The sequence below is a fragment of the Enoplosus armatus genome, chromosome 5 (genome assembly GCF_043641665.1).
Source record: "Enoplosus armatus isolate fEnoArm2 chromosome 5, fEnoArm2.hap1, whole genome shotgun sequence".
NCBI classification, from domain to species: Eukaryota; Metazoa; Chordata; class Actinopteri; order Centrarchiformes; family Enoplosidae; genus Enoplosus; species Enoplosus armatus.
This window is the reverse complement of record NC_092184.1, coordinates 18,185,740-18,213,107: the sequence shown is the minus strand read 5'-3', so window position 1 is coordinate 18,213,107 and position 27,368 is coordinate 18,185,740. Positions and strand designations below refer to the sequence as shown.

The following is a 27,368-nucleotide window of genomic DNA, read 5'->3' as shown; positions in this document are numbered from 1 at the left end:
AAAGGACATCTGTCAGTGTCATATTTTAGACCGAAATGTCTGCCAGAACAAAAGACTCAGTATACAGGTACATGGGTTATTTCACAAAGCCAGAATATATCATCCCCAAACTCAAAATTTCTCAGACAATTTGGTTGTCATTCTTAGCACTTCCCACTGCTGAAAATTTAACAAAAATGTAATTTTACAAACACGTCCTCTGCGGTTTGCAGCACTGCTCAAACAACATTCATTAATAGGTGTGATTTCTTTCTCGGAAGGTCAAATCTGAAGTGCATGTCATCCGTCACATTCCTCTTCTTACTTTCTCTATCCTTTCCCACATCTCTTGTCAGCTCCCTGTTGTCCACCATCCGTCCTTCCATTTTGGGAAAGGCCAGCCAGTGTAGCTCTATGAATAAATTACTGCTGGGACCTAACAATACAGTCACTCATAACAAGATGGGGAGAGAAAGACGATGAGAGACAGGGGCTGGGGGGGGGGGGGGGGGGGGGTGGCAGAATAACATCATCGCTGGGAGTGGAGGTAAGTGAGGGAGAAGGAGGAAAAAGAGGGATGGGGAGCAGAGAGGGAGTAGAGAGACAGAGATGGAGAGAGGGAGAGAGAGAGAGAAAGGGGGGGCAGAGGAAGGGAGGAAGCCCACTTGGTCTCAGTTGTAATGTATTATGTATCAAAATGGGCAGACCAGCAGGATAAAGCATATGAGGGAGTGCATTCTCACATGCTCCGGTGTGTGTGAGATGTTAACCATAACATAATAAACGGCTTTATACATAACAAGAGCATTCAACAGAACTTTTCATGTAATATTTTTTGAGCTATTTATGTTTTGTTTTTATGTTTATTTTAAATCAGGGAGTGTTTCAGTTTATTTTAATTATAATACGAACATCTGAGTGGAAATCTGATTTTTAAAGCACCATTTGCACATGCATCACAAACATGCAGTAGATTAACCATTTATTGTTTTTTAAGTTACTTCAAGTGCTTAGGTGTATAATCAACATCTTAATTCACCTTTATTTATATGGCTCGAGACTTATGATGATCACAGAATTGAACCAGCGGTTTCAAGATTTCGCTGTCATCGGGAAGGACATCAACCTGATCTCAAACCCTTTCTCTGTTGATGTGGAAGGAGTGCAGGATGTCAGACCTCTACAGGGATTTGGAAAAGTCCAGATCTACTCAGATGAGGCACCATGCCATAAAGGATGCTCCGTTTATTTGGCTCTACATGCATATGTGAGCAAACATTTTCTCTTATGACAGTGAACAAGACACAATAAGTAATCTACGTGATGTACTTCCAATCGCTACAACAAGACTAACGCCAGACCTGACAGCATTTCTTCAGTTCAAGGCCCAGCATCACTGTTCCCATGAGGGGAGATATTTACTGGTGAGTGAGATTTAAAGTGTTCATAACTCGCTCATTATGAGAGTCTTTTAAACCAAAAGGCTTATGGCCCACTACTACATACTTTTCTCCATGTGGCCCCTGGCATAAAAAGTTTGGACACGCCTGTTCAAAGCTCACTGCATCATGTACTATTAACTGCAGTAAACCGTGTCTTCTGGCAGCAGAAAACACAACAACATTTGATGCAGGGACAGAAAATCTGGGTGAAGATCAGATTAAATTGATTAGCTCATTTTAAGAAAGAACAGAAATCCAGGTCATGGTAAAAAAAAAAAACACCAAGAAAAATCAGTTAAGTAATAACTTTCATCCCCCACAAAGTAACGAATTAGTTCATCTACTGAAGTTGTGACTAAAAGAAGAGGCGTTAACAAGCACTGAGCTTAAGAACAAAGAAATACAGCAGGTAAAAGGAGAGAGAGAAAAAAACAAGAGAAAGAATAGAAATGGAGGAGGGAAGGACAAACAGGAGAAAAGCACATGTTGTTCTGTGCTGATGTATTTAACATCAAAACAACAGAAAGAAAAGAATAAGGCTCCTTAAAATATCACCTGCTCCCACTCCTCTTGTCTACCACACACACACACACACACACACACACACAGCAAATCAGTAAAACAACATCTTGACCCGTGAAAGAAACAGAGTTGATGCAGAATGACACATAGAAGGAGGAAGAAGAAGAAGTGGGTAGGAACGAGAAAATATGAAAATAGTTTTCTTGACTCTTTCTTTAACAGAAACACATCTGAAAAAGTATGTAACTCATTATTCCACATGTCTATATGTTTTTCTCCTTTCCAAACTCTTCACCCTGTCCAGACGGTTGTTAACCCATCGTGCTGCGCCAACACAAACCGCTTTTGGAAATCTTTAAAGCCTCTAAAATCTGAGATTAGGGAATCTATGAAACTGTAACAGTCAGAGCAATTTATGTCATTCTGCAACAGAATTAATATTGCAGCGGACGCCCACAACTTACTTTTTGAAGCCAGAGTTTCAAATGTTTTCATTGCAATGGGTATTACAGTGATTTGTTGTTTGATTTACTGGCTAATGGTTTGGCTGTTGTAGTAAATTTCATTTGATAAATGTGTCAACTCTGATTTTTGCAATGTTTCGCAGACCAGACGCCATGTTCGGCCAAGAAGTTAACAAATTATGTTGATGTCTTTCTCACACTGAGGGCTGCAGACTGATTGTGTTCGCCTTGATATAACCATCTACATACAGCGGAGTATGAAGGGAGAAATGTACATCTGGAAATGTACAGCTGGAGCCACATCTGTCTTGTTTCTTACTTCTATTTCCTCCAGCACAGAAAACCGACCCTTTCTGACAGCCGGCATATCAGTCAGAACACACAAGCGGTATGATTAACTGGGCGGTATGAAATAAGAAGTGAAAGCAGCACAAACACTATCAACAAACATGAGGCGGAACTAGGATTCAAAGAAAGCCGCATCCAATCAGAACTAAATCCACCTCCTCGTTACCGACTTCAAATTGTTGGTGACATCAAAGTAGCTTCCCAGACTGCCTAGTTAGGGACCAGGCGAGCTCTGGCCCGATGCAATCTCACCACAGAGACAACAGTACGACACACAACCTCTCGTCCTTATTGAAAAGGCAAAAGACGAGGATGAAAGAGGCAGGCAGTCAAGTAGAGAGAGGGAGAGCGACTGATGCAGATGCAAAGAGAGAAGAAAAAAAACAGTTAACGGCAGAGGCAGTTTTAAGAGAGATGGACAAAGACAAAAGAGATGAAAGCAAGTGTGCCCCCTCTTCGACATCAATCCACTCCACCACGAGGAAGCTTCTCAAAGAAGACTTTAAAAAAGGTGCAATGGGCCCATCAAAGACTTAAAACTCTCCATGCTCTCCTGAGAACACAGAGGTTAGGGCTATCAAAGATTTAAAAAAAAAAACTCCCTCCATGTTGATGTTTGGAAGGAGGCTGCACCTGGAGACATCAGCAAAACTATGACACACATTTATACCTGTAAGCTCCATGTGGATGAAAACAAACTATACTGTCTACTGCAGCATCCACAGCAGTAACACAGTCTGTAAACACACACAGATGTCCCACAAACACAACAAAGTCAACTGCACACAGACGTCCTTCATGTAATGTCTGGTATTTCTTTTAATGCGCTCATATACAGCTGTGTGCACATGGACGTACATTTAAAGTGTGTTTGTGCAGACATGCGTAAACACACACATGTACACACAACACATACAGCCCTGCTAGACCCCCTGCTGGCAGTAAAAATTGTTCATTTTTTGCCTGAGTTGACTTGAAAGGGATTTTTTTTTTTTAAAGTAAAGAGGGGAAAAAAGGCGGACCAGGAGACAGAATGAAAGAGACAGAGAAGAAGAAGTGCCTCTAGGCAATTATGACTGTGTGTTATCCATGCATCCGCACTTTGTGTGTGTGTATGTGTGTGTGTGTGTGAGTGTGAAAGAGCAACTGAGTGAGTGATCACGCTGTGGGTTTGTGTGTTGATTGCATTTGAGCAGTAACAACAGTCCCTATTTTAATCACAAACTTGGGATCAATACTCTATTCAGCTGAAGTAGTGTGTGTGTGTGTGTGTGTGTGTGTGTGTGTGTGTGTGTGTGTGCGTGTGTGTGTGTGTTTGTGTGTGGACCAGAGGCATGACGGGACAGGTGTGAAAGGTGACCAGTGGGGGTCATTGATGACACAGAAAACAGGGACAGATGTATGTAGAATTAAATAAATCTGGCAGAAAGAGTGCTTCACACACACACACACACACACACACACACACACACACACACACACACACACACACACCGTACATGAACTGAGAAAAAACACCAATTTGTCTTGACAGCAGGGAAGCAAAATGAGCATAAACTCTAATTAAGAACTTCAGATTCAAACTGCAGAACAGTGTTTGCATCCGTGTCTATCTGAGTGTGTGCGTGTCTGTCTGTGTGTGTGTGTGTGTGTGTGTTTACTGGTGTCTGTCTTATCATTTAGAGGTTAGACCAGTTTCAGAGACAGAAATTGCCGGCTTGGCATGTCATGGTGCTGCTGCTTTAACAGCCAGTCAAACTGAGAAAATACTGTCTGCATGCAAATGAATTCCTACCGGACTGCTTCACGGCAAGGCTTTCAAACAATTAGATATGTGACTGTGTGTGTGTGTAATTTCTTCTGTAGCACACATATGTGGCCCAGGGCAGAGTGTGTTCCTACTGCAAAACAAGCAAGGGTCAAGGACAACCTGTGTGTGTTTGTCTGGGAGCAGTTTATGGTCTCTTTACCACTGTGTTATATGCTTGTGTACTAAAATGTGACACAATAGGTCAAACAAACGAAAGCACTCTCGAACCTTTAAAGACTAACATATACTTGAGGGTGTCCAAAATGAAATGCACTTTATGTTCTTTTGTCCATTCTATCATCATTTCAGATATAGGCTTTTCCTTAAAAGGATTGCAGAATGTCCTGATTTGTGCCTGAGATGTGCCGAAGTTATCTTTTATAGATATAATGTCCAAGGAGTAGGATTATGTTCAAATTTGGCTTGACATTGTTTGACATGTATGGAGGTGTGTTATATTTGTAATTTTGCACTCATTGTGTTAGTTTGTAGTGCCTTGTAAGCAATAACAAATAAATTACTTACTTACTAGTTACTGTACATTCACCACGTACTGGTTATCTGAGGAGTCGTGATGAAGGTAGGACTGAAGAAGAATGTTGCTATTGTTAGTTGTAACCAAGGCTGGTCAGCTAACTGGGGAAAGCAGGGAAACGCCCCAGGGCCTCAGACCACCAGGGGACACAAAAGCCCCAGGTTCATTGTTTGGCAATTGGTTTGTGGTCATTTCATTAAATGTAATTTTGTTTAGGAATATAAATGGTACATGATCTCACTTATATAGCGCTTTACAGCTAAGTCTCATTCACTCACACATTCACACACCGATGGCGACCGAGCTGCCATGCAAGGTGCTGGTCTCCATCAGGACTTCAGTGTCTCGCTCAAGGACACTTCTACTCACTTCTAATCAGCTCTACCTCCCGTGCAACAGTGCTAACCACTGTGCCACCATGCCAATATGCACGACTACAGCACAATATCTACTGACATGATAAGGGCCTTACGGTACCTTCATTGCCATTGAAGCAGTGTCTCGAGATGAGAGTCTCTGTGTCAAAATGTAGGTTTAAGACCCTCATTGCAGTTGTTCTTACTGGACATGGTATTCCTAAATTAATTTGTGTTTAAGCAACATGGTCACATAACAGGCAATGTTATACACCAGGAAAAGAAGACTACTGGTTGCCGCGTTCTTGAAGGACCAGGATCACACACAGACTTGCTCTTTTCATGGAGCTCGTTATTCAAACAGCATTATGCTGAATGCTTAAAGCCTTCATCAGGGGTCAAACTATTCACACATGTTCCAGGTTGGTTTTTGGACTGTCTAATGGCATCACCTTGAACTCTATTGTGAAGGGCATATTTCGTTGTTCTCTGGACCCAATGATGAATCAATGAATCGAGAAAAGAATCAGCAGATTAATCGATTATGAAAACAATCATTGATTACAGCTTATCTAATTGTAAATCACTGCGGTCCGTAAAGCAAATGAATGCAGCCCTGGTGGTAACTGTGTGGGAAAATGTCATTATTGAATATTAATAGATAATTCAAAGGACCATTCAAATTATGTATCACCACATACTGTGTTGTTACATGCTGTCACATGAGTACATTTCTAGACAGAGATTCATATTTGATGTTTTCTTCCCTCCATACAAAACACTTCATATTCATTCAGAATATAACACGGGCTTATTATTGCTCACAGTTGAAGGTTGACATGTATTTTTGGCATCTGTGTGCAGTCTTTCTTTGACAGAAAGAGTTGCGTGTTGAGTTCCTGCTGCTTAAAATTAATATATGTGTAAAAGTTTTTTTTGGTTTTTTTTTTACAAATCCTGTACTTACTTCCTGTACAAAGTAAATGCATTCAGCCTCAATTCAGGTCAATTAATGTGGCTGATGCTACTCTACTGTGGATTTAAAAGCCTCTAGTATGAGCATTTAACATTTCTGTCCATCTGTATGTGGACCTTGTTGAGGAAATGACTGAGCTCAAGAGCACTTTGCGGCAGTCTGGTATACACAGTTGGTTTAGAGTTTACATAATGTCCATCCAGTGTTTTTAAAACCACCAGTTTTCTCCGAGAGGACTCCTTGACGTCTCCCACTGTTGTGTGACTCATGTGCAGGACTGTATGATCCCAACTCTATGGGGCTGTCTGCAGCTCATCACCTCAGCTCAGCACACCTCCATGTTGTTGTCCACCAAAAAATATTGTGTAAATGTTCATATTCTATTCTTATATATATTCTGCAGCAAATTTTGTTTTACATTTCCATCTATTAAAATACAACTAATTTCTATCTATTAATTTCAACCAAGTTTATCTATTAATGCGTTATGTTTTTATATTCTGTTTTTTTTATTTATCTTTTAAGAGCATTATATATATTACTGTATGGGTTATTTTATTAGCTCTTGCAAAAAGAGTCTTCTTGCACTCCTTTTATTCAAGGTATTCCTCAGGGATCAATACTAGGCCTAATACTCTTCTTAAACTGCCCTTCAGGTCATTTTGTTGAAGTGGACAACAGATGGATCCATTGAGACACAGAAGACACACAGCTCTAAATCTAAACTCAATAAAGTAAAAGTCAGCACAGCACACTGTGCCCTGACCTTTGCTGTCTGTCACACAACTTCCTCTTTCCTATTTCTTCCAGTTTTGATTACTGCAATTCGTTGTATTCTCACCCTAATCAAACATCCAAAATCCATCTCCCATCCTCACCTTGTTTAAAACTGCCAGGCTGCAGACGAACAGTACAGGAGTACAGAGGGTTCAGGAGAGATTTAAAGATCTCACTGCTTACATTTAAAGCCTTACATGGTGGTGTTTCTGGTTATGATGTGGACATGTTAACTCTGGTCTCTGTGATCTTCCAGCAGGGGATTTTTGGTGACCAGGTTGATGACTGTCTTATGTTTTAGATCTTTTATCCTCAACATTCACTGTTTTATTAGTTCATTGTGTCTTGGTTGACTTCTCTTTTGGCACATGGTTTAAACCTGCTGTATTTGGAGTGTTGTTGACTGAAGCCAGTTGTAATGCTTTACAAAGTGTTAACAAAAAATGCAAGCAAAAGGTATTATTACTGTACTACTGTAGTAGTAGACTTATATATTCCTTCCTTCTATCTGCTTTAAGAATTATATTGTACTGCCAACAATTTTGGGGGAGAAATATTTTAAGAATTGAAAACATAAAAACATGTGTGGTTCCAGTTTCTCAAATGGAAGAATTTGCTACTATAAATTGAATACTTTTGGGTTTTGGACTGGCGGCCTGAAAGAACTAGCAATTTGAAGATGTCACAATGGGCTCTGGGAAATCATGGTGGCCATTTTCTCACTATTTTCTGACATTTTGTAGAACAAGTCATCTGGTAATCAAGAAATGAAAAAAAATGAAAATGAGTCTGAGTCAAATGATGAAAATGAAAACAAGCAGGACAGGCAACCACTGGTAGGAAGGGTTTAGGAACTCAAAACTCATCAAAATATAGGTATATTATTATTATTATTATTATTATTATATTTATTCATTTATTATTTATATAACATAACATCAATTTATAATTGGTAGGTCAGCATATGGAAAGCTTAGAGAAATCAAAGTACACCTTTAATACAATAACTTAAGCCGGCACAATAGTACAGTGTTTCAAATCGGAAAGATATTTACCTTCATAAACTACAAAACATAAAATCATAATTTATCTAAAAGGTTCTGAAATACTGTAGAGGAAATTTCAAAACCCAATCAGTAATTTTACCGACTGAATTGTTGTTTCTCAACTAACTGCTTCAATGTTTTTTTTTTTAAATCACAAGAGCATCATTTTACACCGAGAACCTGTAATTAGATTTTGCTTAGTGATAGTGTCACTCTCTGCTTACTGTTTTTAGGTTGAGTCTAACCATTTTGTTTACATTTAGATCATATGTTTACAAAATAAACCTGCATTTTGAAAAAAGTAATATAAGTAAAACATTGGGTGCATCCCAAAGTATGGCATCTGTTTGGATTAGAGAGAGATTAGAGAAACACTCAGCTGTCATTGGTTCCTCCAGTAAAAATGTGCAGCAGCCTTGTCACATTTGTCACACACTTGGCACAAAGCCTTTGAAGAGACACACCTTCAGTCAGATTAAAAGAGGAAAACAACATCTAGATAGAATATAATACCCCTTATATGTTGGGTAACCTGTGACACCATTAGTTGCCAGGCAACCTGGACTACTCTTTGGATGAAATACCTGCCCTTCATCTATCAAGCCATCTCAGCAGCTTCTTCCTCTCTCTGTCACACCTGTCTCCCCCTCTCTGTCTCTGTCTGGCGGGTGGGATATCAAGGGTGGAGAGGTGGAGAGTCACTCACAGAGAAGTGAGAAAATGAAGAAAAAAAAAGGATAAATGAGAAAAGTGGGGACAATGACACGCAAATGAGGTGATGAAGAGTTAGTCTGTCGGAAATAATAACAAACCAGTAAACCAATGCAACACTCAACAACAGGGGCCATATATAGACAGAGAGGACAGATAGATACACAAACAGTCAATAGTTTATCGTCCATGTGATCAGAATAATCATCACCATGTTTCCATTTGGCAATCAGCATAAAAATAGCTGCTGAGTGCTAATGGAGTTTATGTCAAAATACTGGATGCATAGCAGCCTGCAGACAGAAATACAATCAACCTTTAGTGAAAACTATTACAGTATGTGAGGTATAGCATGTGTGTGTGTGTCTACTGTAGTGTGTGTGCATGTATGTGTCTGTTGATGTATGCACAGTGTCTCTACAGCCTGCATGTACATATGCTGTTAAACAAGCCATTTCACTCGGCGCTACAAGCATCACAAAACCTCTGAATGTCCCAAATGCGACACTTACAGCCTGTCAGTGGCTTTATCTCTGTGTGAGTCAATCAATAGAGCCGATCAATAAGAAAAAGCCCTGCAGTCAGGGCAAGAGGAACCGGAGCATGGGGACACATTTTGCTACTCTACTGTACAGACCGAGCACAACAATGCCGACCAGTTGCAATAATAACTACTGTAACAGCATCAATATAACTTTGGGTAACAAAACAATGACACACACATCTGCAGCTACTGTAAGAGCAACACACAAAACTGCAAAATCAACAGCAGCAACAGAAACAACTGTGTGAACAGCAACACGTGATGAATATCAGTAATACCTGCAATAAAAACATTAGACAACAATAAAAACACCTACGACAGCAGCAAAAGTAATGGCACACACTGCAAACGACGACACAATGAAATCAGTTCAGCTCAACGGAGTCATAGGATTCACTGACCACAGAGCCATTTTAGTCCCCTCACCTGTACAAAATGATCAAAAGCCATGTTTTTTTTTTACGGGAACGAAAAAGAGGATGTGAGAGAGAGTAACCTCTCCTCGCTACATTGTGAACTCGCGAGTTTCTGAGCTGCGTGAAAGGGTTTTTTTTGTGTGTGTGTGTCTGTGAATTTGAGATTCATAAATAATTTACTTCAGTCATCTTGTGTCATTTTTATCTCCCACTTCTGTTCAGCAGTTGCTTCAAATAGTCGCTTTTATTTCACATACAGTATGCCACTAGAGGATGTACTCTTACTACTACCATGTTTGTAAGTGCAAAATATTTATAAAGATACCAGATGCGTACCTTGTACCCTGTAGTAAAAACTCTAAGATGCTATAACCCCCTCTGCTTTTCATACTGTAACAATGACCCTGTGTCTGTGACCCCTACAACTTTCCACCTGTCTAAAGAAAGACACACACATAGGTTGCCTGCAAAAACAAATGAGTAAAGCTTGAAATGACTTTCAAACTAAAGTAGTCAATGCATTCAGGCGTTGTAGTGTCACAGCAGAACAACAAACCTTAAACACAAATGTCACAACGACTGCAAGTGCTAAAGCCGGATGTCAAACCTAATTTGCTGTATGCTATCTCTTTGGCAGACTACGCCATGTTTATTTAAGGTTATTTACTCAGGCTTTAAGTACAGAGGACACACACACACGCCTACACATATATACACACACACCTCTACTGCCTATCAATTAGGGTCTTGCCACACACAGGGAGGTACTGTTTTCTAATTAAACCAAAGCTCTGTGTCCCAAACACAACTGCCTCACCTCCCACCTTAATCCCTCAAGGGAGCACACACACACACACACACACACACACACACACACACACACGCAAGTTGCAGCCGCTGACAAAAACACCATCAAAAACACTCACACACACACACACACACATAGTTGTTGCTGTCCATTGGATTACTGACAGCAACTGTCCTCATACATACACACACACACTTGTAACTTGTATACACTGACCCACTTGTAAACAAACACACACACACACTCTCTCTTACACACATGTCTGCATACACACACACAGAAACACCTGTCTGTGGCAACAGTCCATAGAGATAAGAAGGCTGACAGGAGCTGCTGGAGCCAAAGCTGGGAACCATGGGAGCTGTCAGGCCCATTTCCCTGTGACACCTCCAGGCTCTAAGACACACACACACACACACACACACACACACACACACACACACACACACTTGTGATAACATTGTATTGACTTAAACTCATTCCCTGGAGCTGTATTCTAACCGTAACCATTATATACTGTACTTCCATCCAAACCTTCCTCTAACCTTAAAGCAACACTAAATCTGCAGAAGCTTGAATCTTAAACCTGCAACATATGAAACTTTAAGCTCATCCTCACTGTAACTCTAGTCTCCATCTTTAAAATAACTTGTCCTAATAAGGTGTGAGAAACAGTCATAACAAGTGACCAGCTGGCCAGCTTTTCTATTCTTGTGTGGAACCCACAATAGAAACGGCAGAGATGGCATAAAAAACACACACTCCCTCCTCACATGTACCATGACATGATATGGAAAATAAGCAGAGAAATGAGGTGAAATAAAATGAATGTTAATAAGAGGAATAAATAAAAGGACTGTTTCAGCTTTGTCCAGTATGGGGACATATTGGCTGGAACGATAATGGATGCAAAGTTATGACATTTCATGTAGACGTAAACTTACTTATTATATTCATGCACTGAGGTCAAAGCTGCAGGGCAGATCCGCAGGTGTGACTCATAAAAAGGTTGTTTTCAGATGTACTCCCTTGTGCTATGGTTTGTGAAAGCTGTGATGAAGGCCATTAGGTCCACCACCTCAAACCTATATCTGAATGTCTGGAACTAGATCTACCTTGACTGGTGCAAAGTTCAAAGTGAGCTCTCTAAGCTAACCACACGTCTTCATGTACGTCATATGCCTGCAGCTACTTCCAATGGCAGCATTGCCTCATGCAAACTATCCGACTTCCAACTTTGGTCCCATTTGCAAATGATCCTGGCTCACAGTTTCATGGATTGTGTATGATGTTGTGTGTATGTTTTTTGTGTCATGGTAAAAATTTATTTAATTTGCTCTCGCCAGTTCATCTTAAAATTTGAACAGTTGGACCAACTGAAGTCGTTCCTGATAACATGTTAAACAAAAACTCTGTCCCCCTACACAGTATGAAGTCTTCACCTTGGCTCGTCCTTTTATATGATAAATAGCTTTTAGTATGGTGCATCAATTTGGATAAACATCACTGGACAATCACAATGATTTATATCGGCTACAGGAAATCACTGGTAGATTAGAAGACAAATCAAGGAGAACCAAACAACATTAAGCTAAAATTAATGAGATGGATTTACACTCTGTTAGTGATAGGGACAGTTGTATTACACCATATCACATAGATTACACTCTGTTTAACATTAATGTCAAACAGCTTCTTGGCATGGCTAAATTAATGCATCCATCTCCTTCCCTCTCGCATAAATACACACAATGTAAAATACAAGTTTTGTTATGGCATTCATTGAGTGCATTGAGTTGAATCAATTTGGTCCCCATATCACTCTGAGTCATTTGGACATATTTTTCTGTGACATCTTTATTTGCATTGGCTTGAATATAAAATAGACTTTCCTACCATCCTGGTGTATGGACTCATAAAATATGATGACTTTTAACTGCTGCTCCTTCAGCTGTGCGGCGCAGTACATCACATGCACGTGTGTATCTACTAGATTATGTAAAAAAAAAAAATCAATTCTAGATCAAGTTTCCAATTACTTTAATTTTTGAAACACAGATACTTTACCATTAAATAATAAATGCACGTGGGTGTCCTCCACACAGTCGAAAGACATCCTATTTAGATGTACTGAAGACTTTAAATTGATCATAGGTGTGAATGCGAGAGTGAATTTCATACTCTATGTGTGTGTCAGCCCTGTGACACGCTGGAAACTTGTCCAGGGTTTAGCCCGCCTCTCGCCTATTGTGAGCTGGGATCGGGTCCAGCCCCCTGCAGCCCTGCACAGGATAAGCTACTATGGAAAATGGATGGATGAATGGATGCATAAAAATTATACTAGTCTATATGATCAGTTATGTGCCACTTTACAAAAGTGTTTTCTATTTCTTTCTATGCAGGCAAACACAGGTTAAACAGAAAACTCCACATCTTAGTATAAATACATATACACGTGTCATACTATATCTATGTAACCTGGCTATTTAAACGTCTTTAAATGTTGGTGTTTAAATGTGTGTTTATGTGTTGGCTCAACTATGCATGAAAATAACGTATGTGTGCATGTGTGTGTGACTCAGGATAACACTTTGGGCAGGTCGGTTCATGTGCGAATGAGACCTCCACAACTATCTATGCTGGTTCTGTTTAAGCTGCACATTTGTACAGTAATCTGAAGAGCAGGAGAGACATAAGAGAAGCAGGGTTAGGAAGGTCTGAAAGCAGCAGTTCTCCACATTTGAGGTTATGTTTCAACGATAACCTCTGTGCTACTCAAAACCATGAGAGTCTTCTGGATTATTTGATGATACTGCTGTAGGTTTCTGTTATATAATGGGGTTATATTCTGAGAAATAAAGTTTGTTCCTTCAGTTTGGTATGCCCAGAGGCACAAATCAGAGCTGTAGAGAATTCAGAACGCTTCAAAACACTTCACCAGTTACTGAATTCATTTAAGACCCAAAGCCAGAATCCCAAAGTGAATTGATTAAAACTGCTGAATGTGTTTTCAAAGTTGTACAAAGCTTAAATTCTGTCATAAACATGGTGTTGGAACCAGAATTTTAAGCTTGGTGATTGGATGTTTGTTACCTAAAACCCTTTGGGAGCCATAGTTGACGTCTCTCTTCTCTCGCACTCTTGACCTTTGACTTTTAAATCACAGAGACAGATTTCTGTACACGGTTGCTCATCTTTCGTACTGATGAGTCAGCTGGAAGAGTTTCCCGGCAGCCAGGCTTTGCCGGCACCCCATAATACTGCAGAAAATTAATGGGAGCAAGCAACCAAATATTCATTCAGTTCAGTATTTCAGAAATAATTACATACTTAATTTGCCCTTCAACTGGAGGACAAGATTTTTTTTTGCCAGGGATGTGCACAGCTCCCATTTGTTATGGTTCAATTTAGATTATTTTCTACAGATTATCTATTGCTGGCCTCCAAAGTAAACACACAGTATGTATCAGAGTATGTGCTTTTGTACTTTTAATAATGAATACTCTAATACAATTCTGGACTAAGACGCAGGAAATGCGGATTAATCAGTAAATTGCCAATGTTTTGCTGTAGCACACACGTGCTGTAGATACACGAACACACATAAACAACATGCAAACACAAGTCACAATGGTTTCTCTCTGCTTTCACTTTATCTCCCTCTTCCCTCTCTGTCTCTCTGACTCTCTCTGAATATTTTAGTATTGATGAGCCCATTACTGATGATAACACAGTGCAACGTCAGCATCCTTTCTCTCTCTTTCTCTCTCTCTCACACACACACACACACACACGCTCACTCATCAGGAGTCGGGTTACAACTCTGCTGCTGTTGGATACTTCTGTACATTTCTGTGTGTTTGTGTGTGTGTCTGTGTGTGTGTGTGTGTGTGTGTACAGCAGGAGGCTGGGGGATCTGACTTCCTGGCGTCAATCCAGTAAATTGCCATATTTTTCAGGCTGAAGACCGTTCACATGCTGGCACACAAATACAGATTACGAGGGCGATGCCTGTTGGCTGCTAAAATGATGCAAGATGATAACTGCAGATAAACAAAGTGCATTGAATATGAATGAATCCTCCTAAAAAGGCTGTTTAAAAGACACACGGCAACATAAAAAGAGAGCATCAAACATTATAAACTAAGGGTGAATGGAGGTCTAAGTTTAGACAGAATACATGTATGCGATTCCTGAAACTGTAGAGCTTGGTTGATATTTCTGATGATGAATAACTGGCCCTCAAAGCTGCAATCCACACATCCAAGACCAGAAAACCATCCCGATGATAAAAACACAAAAGGCTGTGGATGCTCCTCTTGCTTCTTTTTCACCCTAAATGGTTTTATTTTCACATCACAATGCTCAATCACAAGAGGAGGCATATCCCACTGGGTACAGGCACGACACCTCTGCTCTTGTGTATTTTGTGACAGCATCACACTTCATGACCTTAACTGATCACCGATGCAGAGTCTCTAAGTCAAACCGACTCCAGCTTGAGGAAAGCAGGTGAGACCAGCTACTGAAACTAATTGTATGTCAGAGACCACTGACGTCCACCTGGCAGATTCATTATTATTCCTCCACAGCTCTGGATATTTTCTCCCAGACTGGCCAACAAATGCCCACTGTTAAGAAGCTTAGCCTTTTCTGACAAGCACTGGTGAGGTGAATAAAAGCCATTATCCTCCAGTGATTTCCCTTTGAGACAAAAAGGGGTTGAAACTTGATACGAGGAAAATGTCACTAATATTTTGTGCAATCAGTGTATAATGGCATCACAATGTTATCATCCACAAATTAGGGTATTCAGCTATGAGAGAGGGGGAGGGAACTAACAAAAACACAGAGTATATAGGCATTAAGACGCGTCCTGAGGGAAGCTCTCAACATATATTACAGTACCTGCATGCTGTTTGATCAGCCACGCGTTTTGATCACAATCACTCGAGCTCCATAAGCAGCAGATGCAGATTTGAGCGCATGCGTTGTGTGTTTACATGGCAAACTTTAATTTCAAACAGAAGCAACCTGGTTTAATATCAGGAGGGCTCTGCTTTATCAACTAACAGTTAGCTGAACACAGACTGGTATTTAAAAGTTCTCCCCCCCCCGACAGCGGAGTGACGTCAGACGTCAAACATACAAGAAGAAAACACAATCAACAACACCATAACAACTAATGGCTGTAACAGTTCCCACAGAGCTTAATGAACACCTCTCCGAGACATAACAAACACCGTGAGCCTCACAAAGATAGTTTGCAACTCTGGGCTGCTTCATTGCATTAAGTTGTAACAGTGATCACGTCAGCCTCCTTTGATCCACAGCACATATTTACTGTCCTGTGAAAACCACTTATCTCCAAAAAGTCAACTTTTCATGAACAAGGACAACAGCCTCAGGCTCAAGAGTTAACTTTCACGCTGAAAAAGCGCCTTGTTTTGAGCTCTGTGATGATGCAAAACTGCACAGAAGGAGCATTTATTCTCCAGTTTATCTAATGTTTTACAGATCCGTTATAGAGCGTTTATAATGAATAAATTTGGGGGTTAACTGGTTGTGAAAAACCTCTTTGGCTGGTATTTATCTTTTTATATGGCTAATAAAGTAGTCACAAATGTTGGTAATCAATTATTAAATGCATAATAAGTTGGTCCAGTTACTGTTCAGCTCTTTTCCATGAATTGAGTCTAATCTGTCAGAGATTTTCCCACAACCTGGCAACCCAAATGTTGTTCTTAATAATTGCTCATAACTTATATACAGTAACTTACACAACTAATATAAAGCATTAGGAAATTGTTTATTAGCAATTAATGAAGCTATTAGTTGCGGCTTATAAAGCCTTTATGAAAGGGAGCCATATTACAAAGTGGTACCATACAAGGCCACAACAGATCAGGATTTGGTTTGCTCAAAGTCAGCCCTTTAACATTTAACATAACGATTGTCATGGAGAGAATTGAATTAGGAGGGCTATCACCGCAAATGTATCTGTCCCAATAGGGACATTAGAGGAGGAGCAGCCTTACGGAGCAGCGTGAGGCTGTGATACTCAAGAAGATACAAAGGCACGATAAGGTCACTAAACTCTCTGTAGAGCAGAGACGCACTATGAGAACATTACAGTGTGATGGAGGAGAGCTACAGGACTTCTGCCCACCAGTTTACATTGACAGTCTCCTGCGCAGCTCACATGGGGTCTTCACTGCCGCTGTCAGGGGGGAATAATGACACCCAGCAGGTCACACTCACTCTAATACTAAACCACCTCTGTGTATGTGGCTCAATGCTGGGCGCCATGTGCTTCTACATATGCCCATTTTGTGCGCTGTATGTAGAAGTGGCAGGAAGCTTCGAGGTAAAAACACAACACACAGAGTTATTAGACACACACTTACATCTCGGAGGACGGCGGTTGGCTACGGCAGAGGAGCGCGTGTCCGCACGCTTGTCCCATCGCGCATCCTGCCTCGCGCCTCCCCGGTTAACCCAAACAACTGCAGTCCGGAGGACCTGGCGGGTGAGGGGAGGAAAAGAGGTGGGATGGAGCTGCCTGCGTGCTGGGAGGGGGGCGACGGAGGATAGACGATGGGTGGATAGATAGATGGTTGGGTGTGTGCTCCTCTCTCTTTCTCTCCCCTCTGTCTGCCTCGCTCCGCTCTGCTGTCTCCTCTCGAGGTCTGACAGCGCGCGGGGATTGGTCGGGACCCGGTAACTGATAGCCTACTCGAGCTGTGGTGAGCGAGGATATAACGGTTGAGCGGAGAGAGAGAGAGAGAGAGAGAGAGAGAGAGAGAGAGAGAGCTCAGCCGGTATTTGGACACATCAACAGTCAAAGACGCGTCAGTCAAACCGGAGTTGAGGCACGTCACTCCTCCGCGTGTTCTGACAAAACAATCTCCCTCAGGTCAAGCCTGCTCTTCCAGGAGCACCGGCGAATTCATCCGTGGAAATGAAAGTTGTGTTGTTGTGAAAATTCTACTTTTTCACAGTGTTTCTTCACACCTCTGCTGCGCAGCTTCACACAACTCCCACCATGCACACTCCTCTTCTTCTTGCACCCTGAATCCTGCACACTCCTCTTCTTGCACCCTGAATCCTCCTGCTTCATGCATGCAGTAGATCTTGAACAGGACTTGAACTTGTTTCCTCTCCCTTCTTCCCAAACAGAGGAGATCTTATCAACTGGCGCTGGCAGGGTTTCATTATAAACCACATGTTGTACTCCACTCCAGTGTGTCTATCATGGGACGCAGGTCTCAAGGTCCAACACAGATCCCCTCCCTTATATGGCCTTTCCAGTACACACAAGGAAGCCGCAGATTCACTAGCCTACATAGTGAAACAGGAGCCTTTGACATGTTTGTTGACATTCAAGGCCTTTAAATATCCCTCAAGTGGCTTCAGATGCCAGGTGGTTTACATGCAAAGACCCAATGAGGATTTTTGGACAATATAATCTCCTAAAACTAATCAGTATTTTATGTAAACAAATCTTAATCAGCACCTGAAGATATTAAACCCCTTGTAGCCTACAGCCATGGTCCACCCACACAGGTGTTTTCAATTATTTTGCCTGATTAGACCTCTACTCAAGGCTGTGTGAGCATGCACAGACTGTGATGGATGGATATGTCACTCTCCTAACACATTCATTGCATCTGCTCGTCATCATCATCATCATCATTATCATCACCATCATCTCTATCATTATTATTAGTTGATGAGTTTGGTGACTTCAGGAAATTTCTACCATAGTTCCACCCAACTCCAACCTGAGCAGAGGACTAATCAGCCGTAACTGGAAACACCTGTGTGAATGTGCAGGGCCTCTGTGTAGTTTAGAATAAGTTATTAATCCATGTATACTGTTAAACATTAATACTTCTGTCAGATTCCCATCATGTTCATTGAGTTTTGGTGGTGGGGCTACCCTTGTTTTAACATGTGGATTATAGATTACACCTTCATATTGTCCTTTTACCTTTTGACTCAGAGTATTATGTCTCTGGTCAAGAGACAAATATTTAAAAAAAAAAGTATTTTACTTGAATAAAATTGTGCAAAACTCAACATGCACAACAGCGGGACCCTTGAAATGGCACACCTAAATGAAATGCAGCCATTATGAATGTTATAAATTACACCTGTGCATGCATGTCTACAGCATACAGAAAAAATGTTGCATGGCAGCTTACAGTGTAGTACAGCCGATTACTTATCTGTAACAACAACGGCATCTGTGACAGGCTGTTACAGAAAGTTCAGAGGTCTCCTGGGCTCAAGGGTACAACCAGCACCTAGAAGGTGGAGGTACGGCCATGGACCTTACTGGTGGTTGTTCACTGTGGTGGATTACCTATATCACAGGTTTCAAGACCATGCTGTTGTAGTGTGCTGACACAAATGGAAACTTTAATGGTAGTTAATGGGTTAAAAGATTAAAGATAAAAATATCAATCTCAAATTCATCTTGTGACACATTGTAGGGGTCCCGACCCCCATGTTGGGAACAGGGTTAAAACATGCAAACAACTGGTACAGTATTTAGGCTGGGATAAGCTTTATTTTTTTGTAATTTGGTCATTAAATTGTGGATGCATTTGTGGGCCTGCATGTGGTATGCAGGGGTTATATTTGGTTATATCACAGGTCCTTCATTTAATGAATTGTGTCTTTTGTGTGACAAATATAAATTGACATTTCCTCAATGTCCCCTGTGGTAGTTACAGGCCTACTTTGGCTGTGTTTAGACCACAAAAGAGTGTTTATTTCTAATTTGCAGCATGTGGATGATCTCCATATCACTGTCTAAACAGATGAAACCTGATTTAAGCCAGACTTTTTCACTGTAATAGAGGAAGAAAGGAAAAATCACATCTGTTATGCCTGTGTATCTCTGTCTGTCCCTATAGTTCTTTATGTATCAACATACATAGTTGCTCATGTAGATTGTGCTCAAACATTACATCCAAATTTATGTCAAAGAAGCATTTTAAAAAGTGGGAAATTTAGGACCAAAGATGACGTTCATCTTGTTCTGTTGTCACGTAGGGAACCACCATCCGGAGACATGTGGCACCTAATTTAGTGAAACACAAATTTAGAAAACACAGTGGGACAATGCAATGTGTCTGCGAAGCCCTGCAATTTTAATAGAGGCAGCTTAGGTCGCCCAGCAGGAACTGTCAATTACAAGGGAGGACAAGACAGAGAGAGACAAAAAAAAATGGAGGGGGAGAAGGCAGGGAACAAGAGAGTGCGACAGACGACACAAGAGGTGAGAAAGAAAGAATAATGCAGAAGTGAAGATGAAGGGAAAGGGTCAGGAGAGGAGAGCAGCAGCCGAATGAGGAAGACTGTGAACCTTATTATTGACATGTCAAGTTTGCCGGTGTGTGTGCATGGATGTGTGCGCCCATGTCACATCTGGTGTGTTGGCATACAGATCTATGGTGCTCAGCTGTGTCTCAACATGTATTTGTGTGTGTGTTTGTCCAGCAGAACTCGTGTGCCTGAGGCCCCCGGTTTCAGATCTGTCAGTGTGGGCACTAACAGATCTTCCGCTTGGACTCAGGTCAAAGAAATGTCTGCAATGGATGCTCAACACCAGCTGGAGAGCATATTTATACCAGGGTTTTTTAAAAAGTGTTTTTTTCTAAACGCAAGGTACAGCTGAGGCTGATGGTAACGTCATCAGTTTTGCAGGTTATTGGTCATGAAGTATTGGACAAATCCACATTTTGACCTGAAAATGGCTCTGGACTGAAAGTCAGGGGACCATCAATGTTATTAGGATTCAGCCACTGGCCATGAATGTCTGAAGATTGTGTGGCAATCCATCAATCTCTTCATTAATTTAGATGTTTTTTAGTTTAACCTTTGTTTTGCACCAACAATAATCAATATAAGAAACGTTTATTTTTAATAAACATGTCCTAAAGAACGTTTGAGATTAAAATATGCAAGATCTTTCACACATCCCCATGTGGATCTCCTGATGTCCCTCTGCATCAGACTCAGAAACCAACATACTCACAAAAATATACCAATATTAAAGGCTTTCCAGGACAGAGAGGGATAGTAAGGGGCAGCAGCTGTAATGTGACAGCAGTGTCTGACCAGCACTCTGCAATAAAGTGCAGTGAAGCTTATTTTTATGAGAGGGGAAGTTCCCATTGTTCCAGTCTGTACTCAAACACACTGAGCAGAGCTGCTGCTGTAAATAAAGTGAGACTGATGAGCGAAGCAGCCAGCCGCAGCTCTGTTCATTTTAAAACTCTTTTAATATGTGATTGAAACTGAAGCGACCCGTTAGTGTGACCCTGAAGAGTCTTCCCCTCATTAAAAACTGATTTGTTTGTTACATAAGACTAAAATTAGAGACATTTCATCCCCCCTGAGCCCAAATGGGTTGAAAGTGCAAAGCAGGGAAATATATTATGTTTTAGTCTGGCAATGAAAAACCAGACAGAGTGTGAGATGTGCTTCAGTTTATGGCTCAGCGGGATCAATATCACTACCAGACTCAATGCTCGTTTTGAGTGTCCCATGGCAAGGTCTAATCAAGGTCCATGGATCAGATAGGAGAACAGCAAGACAAGACAACTCCCCTGACATCAATATGAAAGTTTAGTGACCGTGAAGCTAAAATCCTCTTGTTGTGATTCAACAAAGCTGTGCAGCGAAAAGAAACCGTGTCACGCTTCAGCTGATTGAGCTCCCCTGCGCGTTGCTCCCATATCAGCTCCTTGAGTTGATTACATCAGAACCTGATTAGACCTTGTGTCCTCAACGTGGAGTGTTTACTGACATTTATAGGCAGCCAGATCTACCAATCATTAATACTTCCTGGAATTTGAAAGTGCCGACTGAACGGACACTTAATTATTTATGGTCCTTTCTGTGCCCGTGGCCTGATTGGTAAATAGCTCTCGGTTGAGCCATACTATGAGGGATAATGTTGTCTTCCAACAGGCTGTGATACATGTTTTGAGACATCGCTGTGAGCTACAGTGCCTGCAGCAGACATATGGAGTGACAATATGGTTGTAAATAACCTGTCAAAGACAAAAAGGGGGAAATTTAAGAGTCTGTTGGTGAAATGTAGCCTGTGTATCTCCTGTCCTTTCCTGTCCTTCACATGGAAAGATTTATCTGTTCTCTCAGTTGGTTCATATCACACACTGTGGGGCACACAGTGCAAGGCTGGCAAAGCTGTGGATGTTTTTTTTTTCTGTGTGTGTTTATTGCTTGTATCACTCTGCCTCGCTCAACTCTGTCCACTTCCCTTTCCCAACAAACGCACACAGACATCTCCCCCACAATCTCCTTGCCGGTGTTGGTGCTTGATTTTGGCACAAAAACAATCCTACCGAGCAAGCTGCATTACCTTGTCCAAACAGCATAACCCTGCGCCTTCTCTGCCACTTCTTCTCTCGCTTGTTCTGCACACATGGTGTCAGGTTGGTAACGAACAACAAATAACAAGCAGCAGCAGTTCCTGTGGTCCACTTTGTGGAGACAACAAAAGAGATTGTAAAGACGTGGAGTAAGGAGGAACAGTTCAGGAATATAGACACAAGCACATCAGGCATTTGAAGAAACGCATAAGATGATCTGTTTACATTTTCAACAAGTGACATCTCGCGGCCATGCAAATAATGGCTGTTGTCTCTCAGTAGCAAAGCCACAAGAAGTGTGACATTACTATTCTGTGCAGGGAGTATATGGAGTTATGGAATTATGGAGTAGGTCAGGGTGGATGGTTGGGAATACAAAGGGTCTGCGTTTGAAACTGGAAACTGTCTCCTCCAGTCTTTTAGCCATAAAGGCAACCTTTTCCCAAGCTTAAACCTACATGAACTGATTTCTAAGGGGGCAGCGGAAACAACCTGAGAACAGAACAGTGACATATTATCGCGTCTTGATATGGCAAACATTTTAGCATTTTAACAGTAACACATCCAGCAGATACTGAGCTACACTAGCATTTCTTTTGGATTGATTTGATATCGGGCTCTTTAGCTGCTAAATGCTCCACTATGTTCGCAAGCTAGTCGCTCATGAGAGCAGTGAGGCTGAATCAAAACAGTAAAGTTGAGGGCCGTAAAAACTAATAAGCTGACGGATACTAAAATACTCCGTAGAGTTGAAGAGAGTCCATGATCATTTTCAGTGGGTTCATCACTAAGAGCAACCCCTGTCACATACAAGTAGTCATGTGATCCATTGTTATCATGGACATATTGATCATAGCTGCTTTAACCATTAGTTTCAGTTGCCTAAACCTCTAGACAAGAACTCCCATTCATGTGAGGCCTTCCTGGAACAGTCATATGGGTCGTTTTCGGAGGCACTGGCAAACCACCTGACTTAACGTTTAGGTGTGAGAAATTGTTGGAAGTAAATCGACTGCTAGCAAAGAAAATGAGTTCCTGCTGAGCTCACATGCTTTTCAGACATTTCTCATTCCTCCTATCTATCCCTCCTTATCTTAATCCCCTCCTTTCTCTGTCTGTGCTCCCCTCCCTCTTCCCCTCCATCCCTGCTGCGCTTGCTTTAATACCTTCCTGTAGCCCACAATCCCTGCTTCTTCTTTCCCTCTCCTTCCTCCTTTACTTCCTTCCTCTCTCTTCTTCCTTCCTCCGTTCCTCCATCCCGCCATTCCCACCAAACATAAGCCTCTTCTCACAGCCATCCAATCACAGCATTAGCTGGAAACCCTATGGGCACTGCCATCTTTACTTGATCTTCTCCAGTTTTAACTCAGCGAGTTGTAGCCCAGTGTTATCCTCAGCCCAGGGCTGAGTTTTCCCAAAACTAATTAAACCCCTTCTTAAAGTGTTCATCCTCCACATTTGGATTACCTTGCTCCAGTTCAGGGCCAGCCAGCTCAGGGCCAAAAACACAGTTACCTTATGGTTGAAATATGTTTGCACTTTAAGTCACATAACGTCTGCACATGTTTACTGTATGTACTGCATGTGCATACAGTATTCCAGCATATCTCACGATGATCTTTAACTGTGCTGACATTACTCTGCCCCGTCTAACTACGCTGGAGAACATCGAGTTAATTACATTATGTCAGCAGATACAGAAGAAAAAAAAACACTGAGAAATGTGATGCCATTATACAACTCCTTTCTGTGAGCCGTTCTCTGTGCGCATATTTTAATAATTTCAACAGCCAGGCCGCTTTTGATGCATAACTTATCAGGGTACCAGAAAGGGCTTAAAAAGTTTCACTGCAAATCAAGCCTCAGAATTTGTAAACTGTGCTAAATTTAAGCACAAAGCAGGTCACTGGGACTACAGAGTGTAACTGCTGAATGGTTGGTTTTTGTAGAAATGAGCTGCATGTTCTCAGTGTCACATTGTTATTTCAAACAACTCTCACTGAATCTGAAGTAAACCCCACACTCTATGCTACACAGCTGCAATCATCTATGTGATTATAGTCATTGTCATATAATATCTTTGGCAGGGAGGATTCGAGTCACATACAGCAGTAAGGTCACAGATCCATTAAATAGTGAGACGCTGAGGCTCCTACCTGGTGAGGACCATTAGTCACTCTGGATTAAAGAGTCCCTAAAATGTAAACTGTTGACTGACTGGTTTGTGTTGGAGCGGGAGGCATTAGGCAGCATAAAACGATGCAAGGTTATACAGTACTTCATTTGAAATGGAAACTTTTCTGAGGCCATGTTTTGGAAAGATCGACAACACTATTCAACAAAACCTACAGTGTTTGAGTTTTATGTCAGCACACAGCCAGCTGACCACAGTTAGTCATGTGCTGAGCGCGTCGCTGCCACAGTTTCTCATAATTTTCACAGCACAAGGGTTCATCCTTTTATTCCCTCCGCTTGTGTCACATGAACAGCTTGAACATCTTTTTATTTTTTGGGGCTCAGCCAGAGGCGCTGCACCACATATTGTGCTTGGGGGGGGGGACACAACAGCCCAGCTATCACCAGGAGAACACAGTCTTGCTCTTTTATTTAATTGTGCCTCTACAGCGTCTTCAATGGACTGAGCAGGTTTAGTGGACTTACAGCCCCTGAGAGTCATCCGAGAGCCTCGGATGGTTTTACAAATGCCTAGAAGACGGACAAAAAAAACTGAGAGTTGATAAATTACTTAGTTCTCCCAGCTCTCATCACTTGGTCAGGGGTGTGTAAGAGTGTGTTTGTGTGTAAGTGAGACAGAATATGAACTGCCTGAATGCTCCATCAGCTGGGAGTTATGGTCAGTATGGCCTGTCATAATATCCTCTCTCAGACTGCATGCCCTCAGATTGTCATTCCCACTGAGTTTGTTTGTGGGGTTAGGGTGTGTGCGTGTGTGTGTGTGTGTGTGTGTGTGTGTGTGCGTGTGTGTGTGTGTGTGTGTGTGTGTGTGTGTGTGTTTCAGGGGGAGCCAGATGGCTGCTGGCTGACTTAGCAGCATGAATTAAAGGAAATCATATGAGACAGTTGTGCTTATCTTTCCATTAATACACTTCAAAAAGAGTGCCTGATACGAACACGCCCCCTCTCCACACACACACACACACACACATACACACACACACACACACGTATGTCGATGTTTTGGAGGCTTTGGGGGTTTGAACCTCTTTTCCACTAATTGTTTTTGATGATTCTCTTGACAACAGTATTTGACAACCCTTCATTCATTTTTTGTTAATGATTGTCATGAAGCTAAATGAATGTGATTAGATCATGTAAACAAGTAACAGTGCTAATTATATTCACCCCTGTTGCCATCACGCCCACCAAAATTGATGGTTTTGATTGATGATTCCCAGTTGAACCCTTACGGTCCCAGCAACACACCTGCTCTCCATTCACTGTTTAAATAAGGCTTAATGAGCAGGGACCGATTGGTGTATCTCCATGTCAATCAACATGTCAATACTCGAGCAAAATTAGTGATCATGCTTGATTGTAACCCCTACTCATGTTGTTATGGCGATCCAAGCAACATGTGAGCATCAAGTTTGATTGTGTCCCACACTCCTGGATTCTACATGTATCTACATAGTCCTTCATATATCTTGATTGCAACGGTTCACATTAAATGTTTTCTCATTTACAATACCTACAATACATTTACATCGCCCTGGTTGTAGTGAAAAAGAAAATGTGCAAAAACAACATTTTTGAATAATGTTATTAGATAATAAAGTGACGAACTCAAGCTGCAGCTACCATCCATATTGCTTATGCTCACTGGTATGTAACTGTCCAGAAGTCGTCATCCATTGCCTCTGTGATCGCCCGCTGCGTGGTTTATGGTTTCTGCTCTGCAGGTACTTCAGCTGCAGCCTTCCTGGCCTGCTGGTTCTTCTCTGCTGAGTCCACGTCGACCGAGCTTGGAAAGTCTCTGTCCTCAGTCAGCACCTCCTTTAGCTCTTTGGCGGCCACCATGACGGGCGCCAACTGCCCTCTGGCCACAAAGTGGAGCAGCTGCTTCCATGATAGAGGTTTTGAACAGAGTCCATACAGGCTTAATGTCATTAAGTTTGCTGGGGGATGAAAGATGAACTCGTTCTGGACAGAGTCCTCTAGGTGTTCGCAGAAACCCTCAATATGTTTGGGCCGGCTGGGCCAGTCAGGCAGCTCCCCAAAAACCTGATCCAGCTCATCTATTGACAGTCCAGCAAGTTTCACCTGCATGTCCAGAACAGTCAGTGCGACTCTTTCTGATGAAACAAAGTCATTCTTTGAGCTTTGGCTCAGTCTTCCCTGGTACAAAGAGCCATCTTCGTTTTCTAGCATGTTTTACTCAATTAGTGGATAAAACAGAAATCCAACAATAGCAGCTCTTCAACTCGAAAGTCATACTGGGAGACCTTACTGCTCTCTGCGTTTTACAAACTACTATTTGATGCATACCATCGCATCACAGTGAGTGTTTTCCTCTTTGCAGCATACAAAGACATTGAGGCAAACCTGTTATTCCTACAGGCAAACTTTCAAAGAATAGACATTTTGAGAAACTAATTTGCTTTCTTACATGAGAGGATCAATAACACTCTTGTGTTCCTGGAGTCTTGTCATCACAGTGAGGGTACCAGGCAGCCAGGGGAAACACTGCACAGAAGTGCTGAGCAGATGGACAAAGTTGTTTGTCAAGAAAAAGTTTCACTACATTGCTCCCCATAAAACTACAAATTGTCTTTATTAAATTACTGCTTACAAATTCAACAAATGAGATGTGATGTAATGTGTTAATTAGTGAGCTTTAAAGGCAGACTTTTGAACTTTGGACAGAGCCAGACTAGCTGTTTACCCCTGTTTCCAGTCTTTATGCTAAGCTAAGCTAATCGCCTCCTGGCTCCAGATGCATGCTCAAAGTGGCATCAATCTTCTCAGTTAACTCTCAGAAAGACAGTAAAGAACTGTATTTCCCAAAATGTTAAACTGTGCAGCAGCTACTTTAACTCACATTCGCTCTCTTAAGAACCAATTTCTGTTAACAAGGCCTAAATCCACCACTAAACCTTGCTTTGTTTACATTTGGGTAAATATTCAAAAAAACAACCATTACAGCATCTTAGTCTCTTCTGTATTTTACACTTTTCTTAATCCCATGTATCATCTGTATCAAGT

At 41.5% G+C, this 27,368-nt stretch overlaps 1 protein-coding gene across 1 annotated transcript in view; it reads right to left on the bottom strand.

Moving 5' to 3' along the window:
• Positions 1 to 17,200, bottom strand: part of LOC139285098 (cGMP-dependent 3',5'-cyclic phosphodiesterase) — a 134,613-nt gene extending 117,413 nt beyond the window's left edge. The window contains 1 exon segment of the mRNA XM_070905545.1: positions 17,142 to 17,200. Coding sequence (XP_070761646.1) covers positions 17,142 to 17,200 — 59 coding nt within the window.
• Positions 17,201 to 27,368: the final 10,168 nt, after the last annotated feature.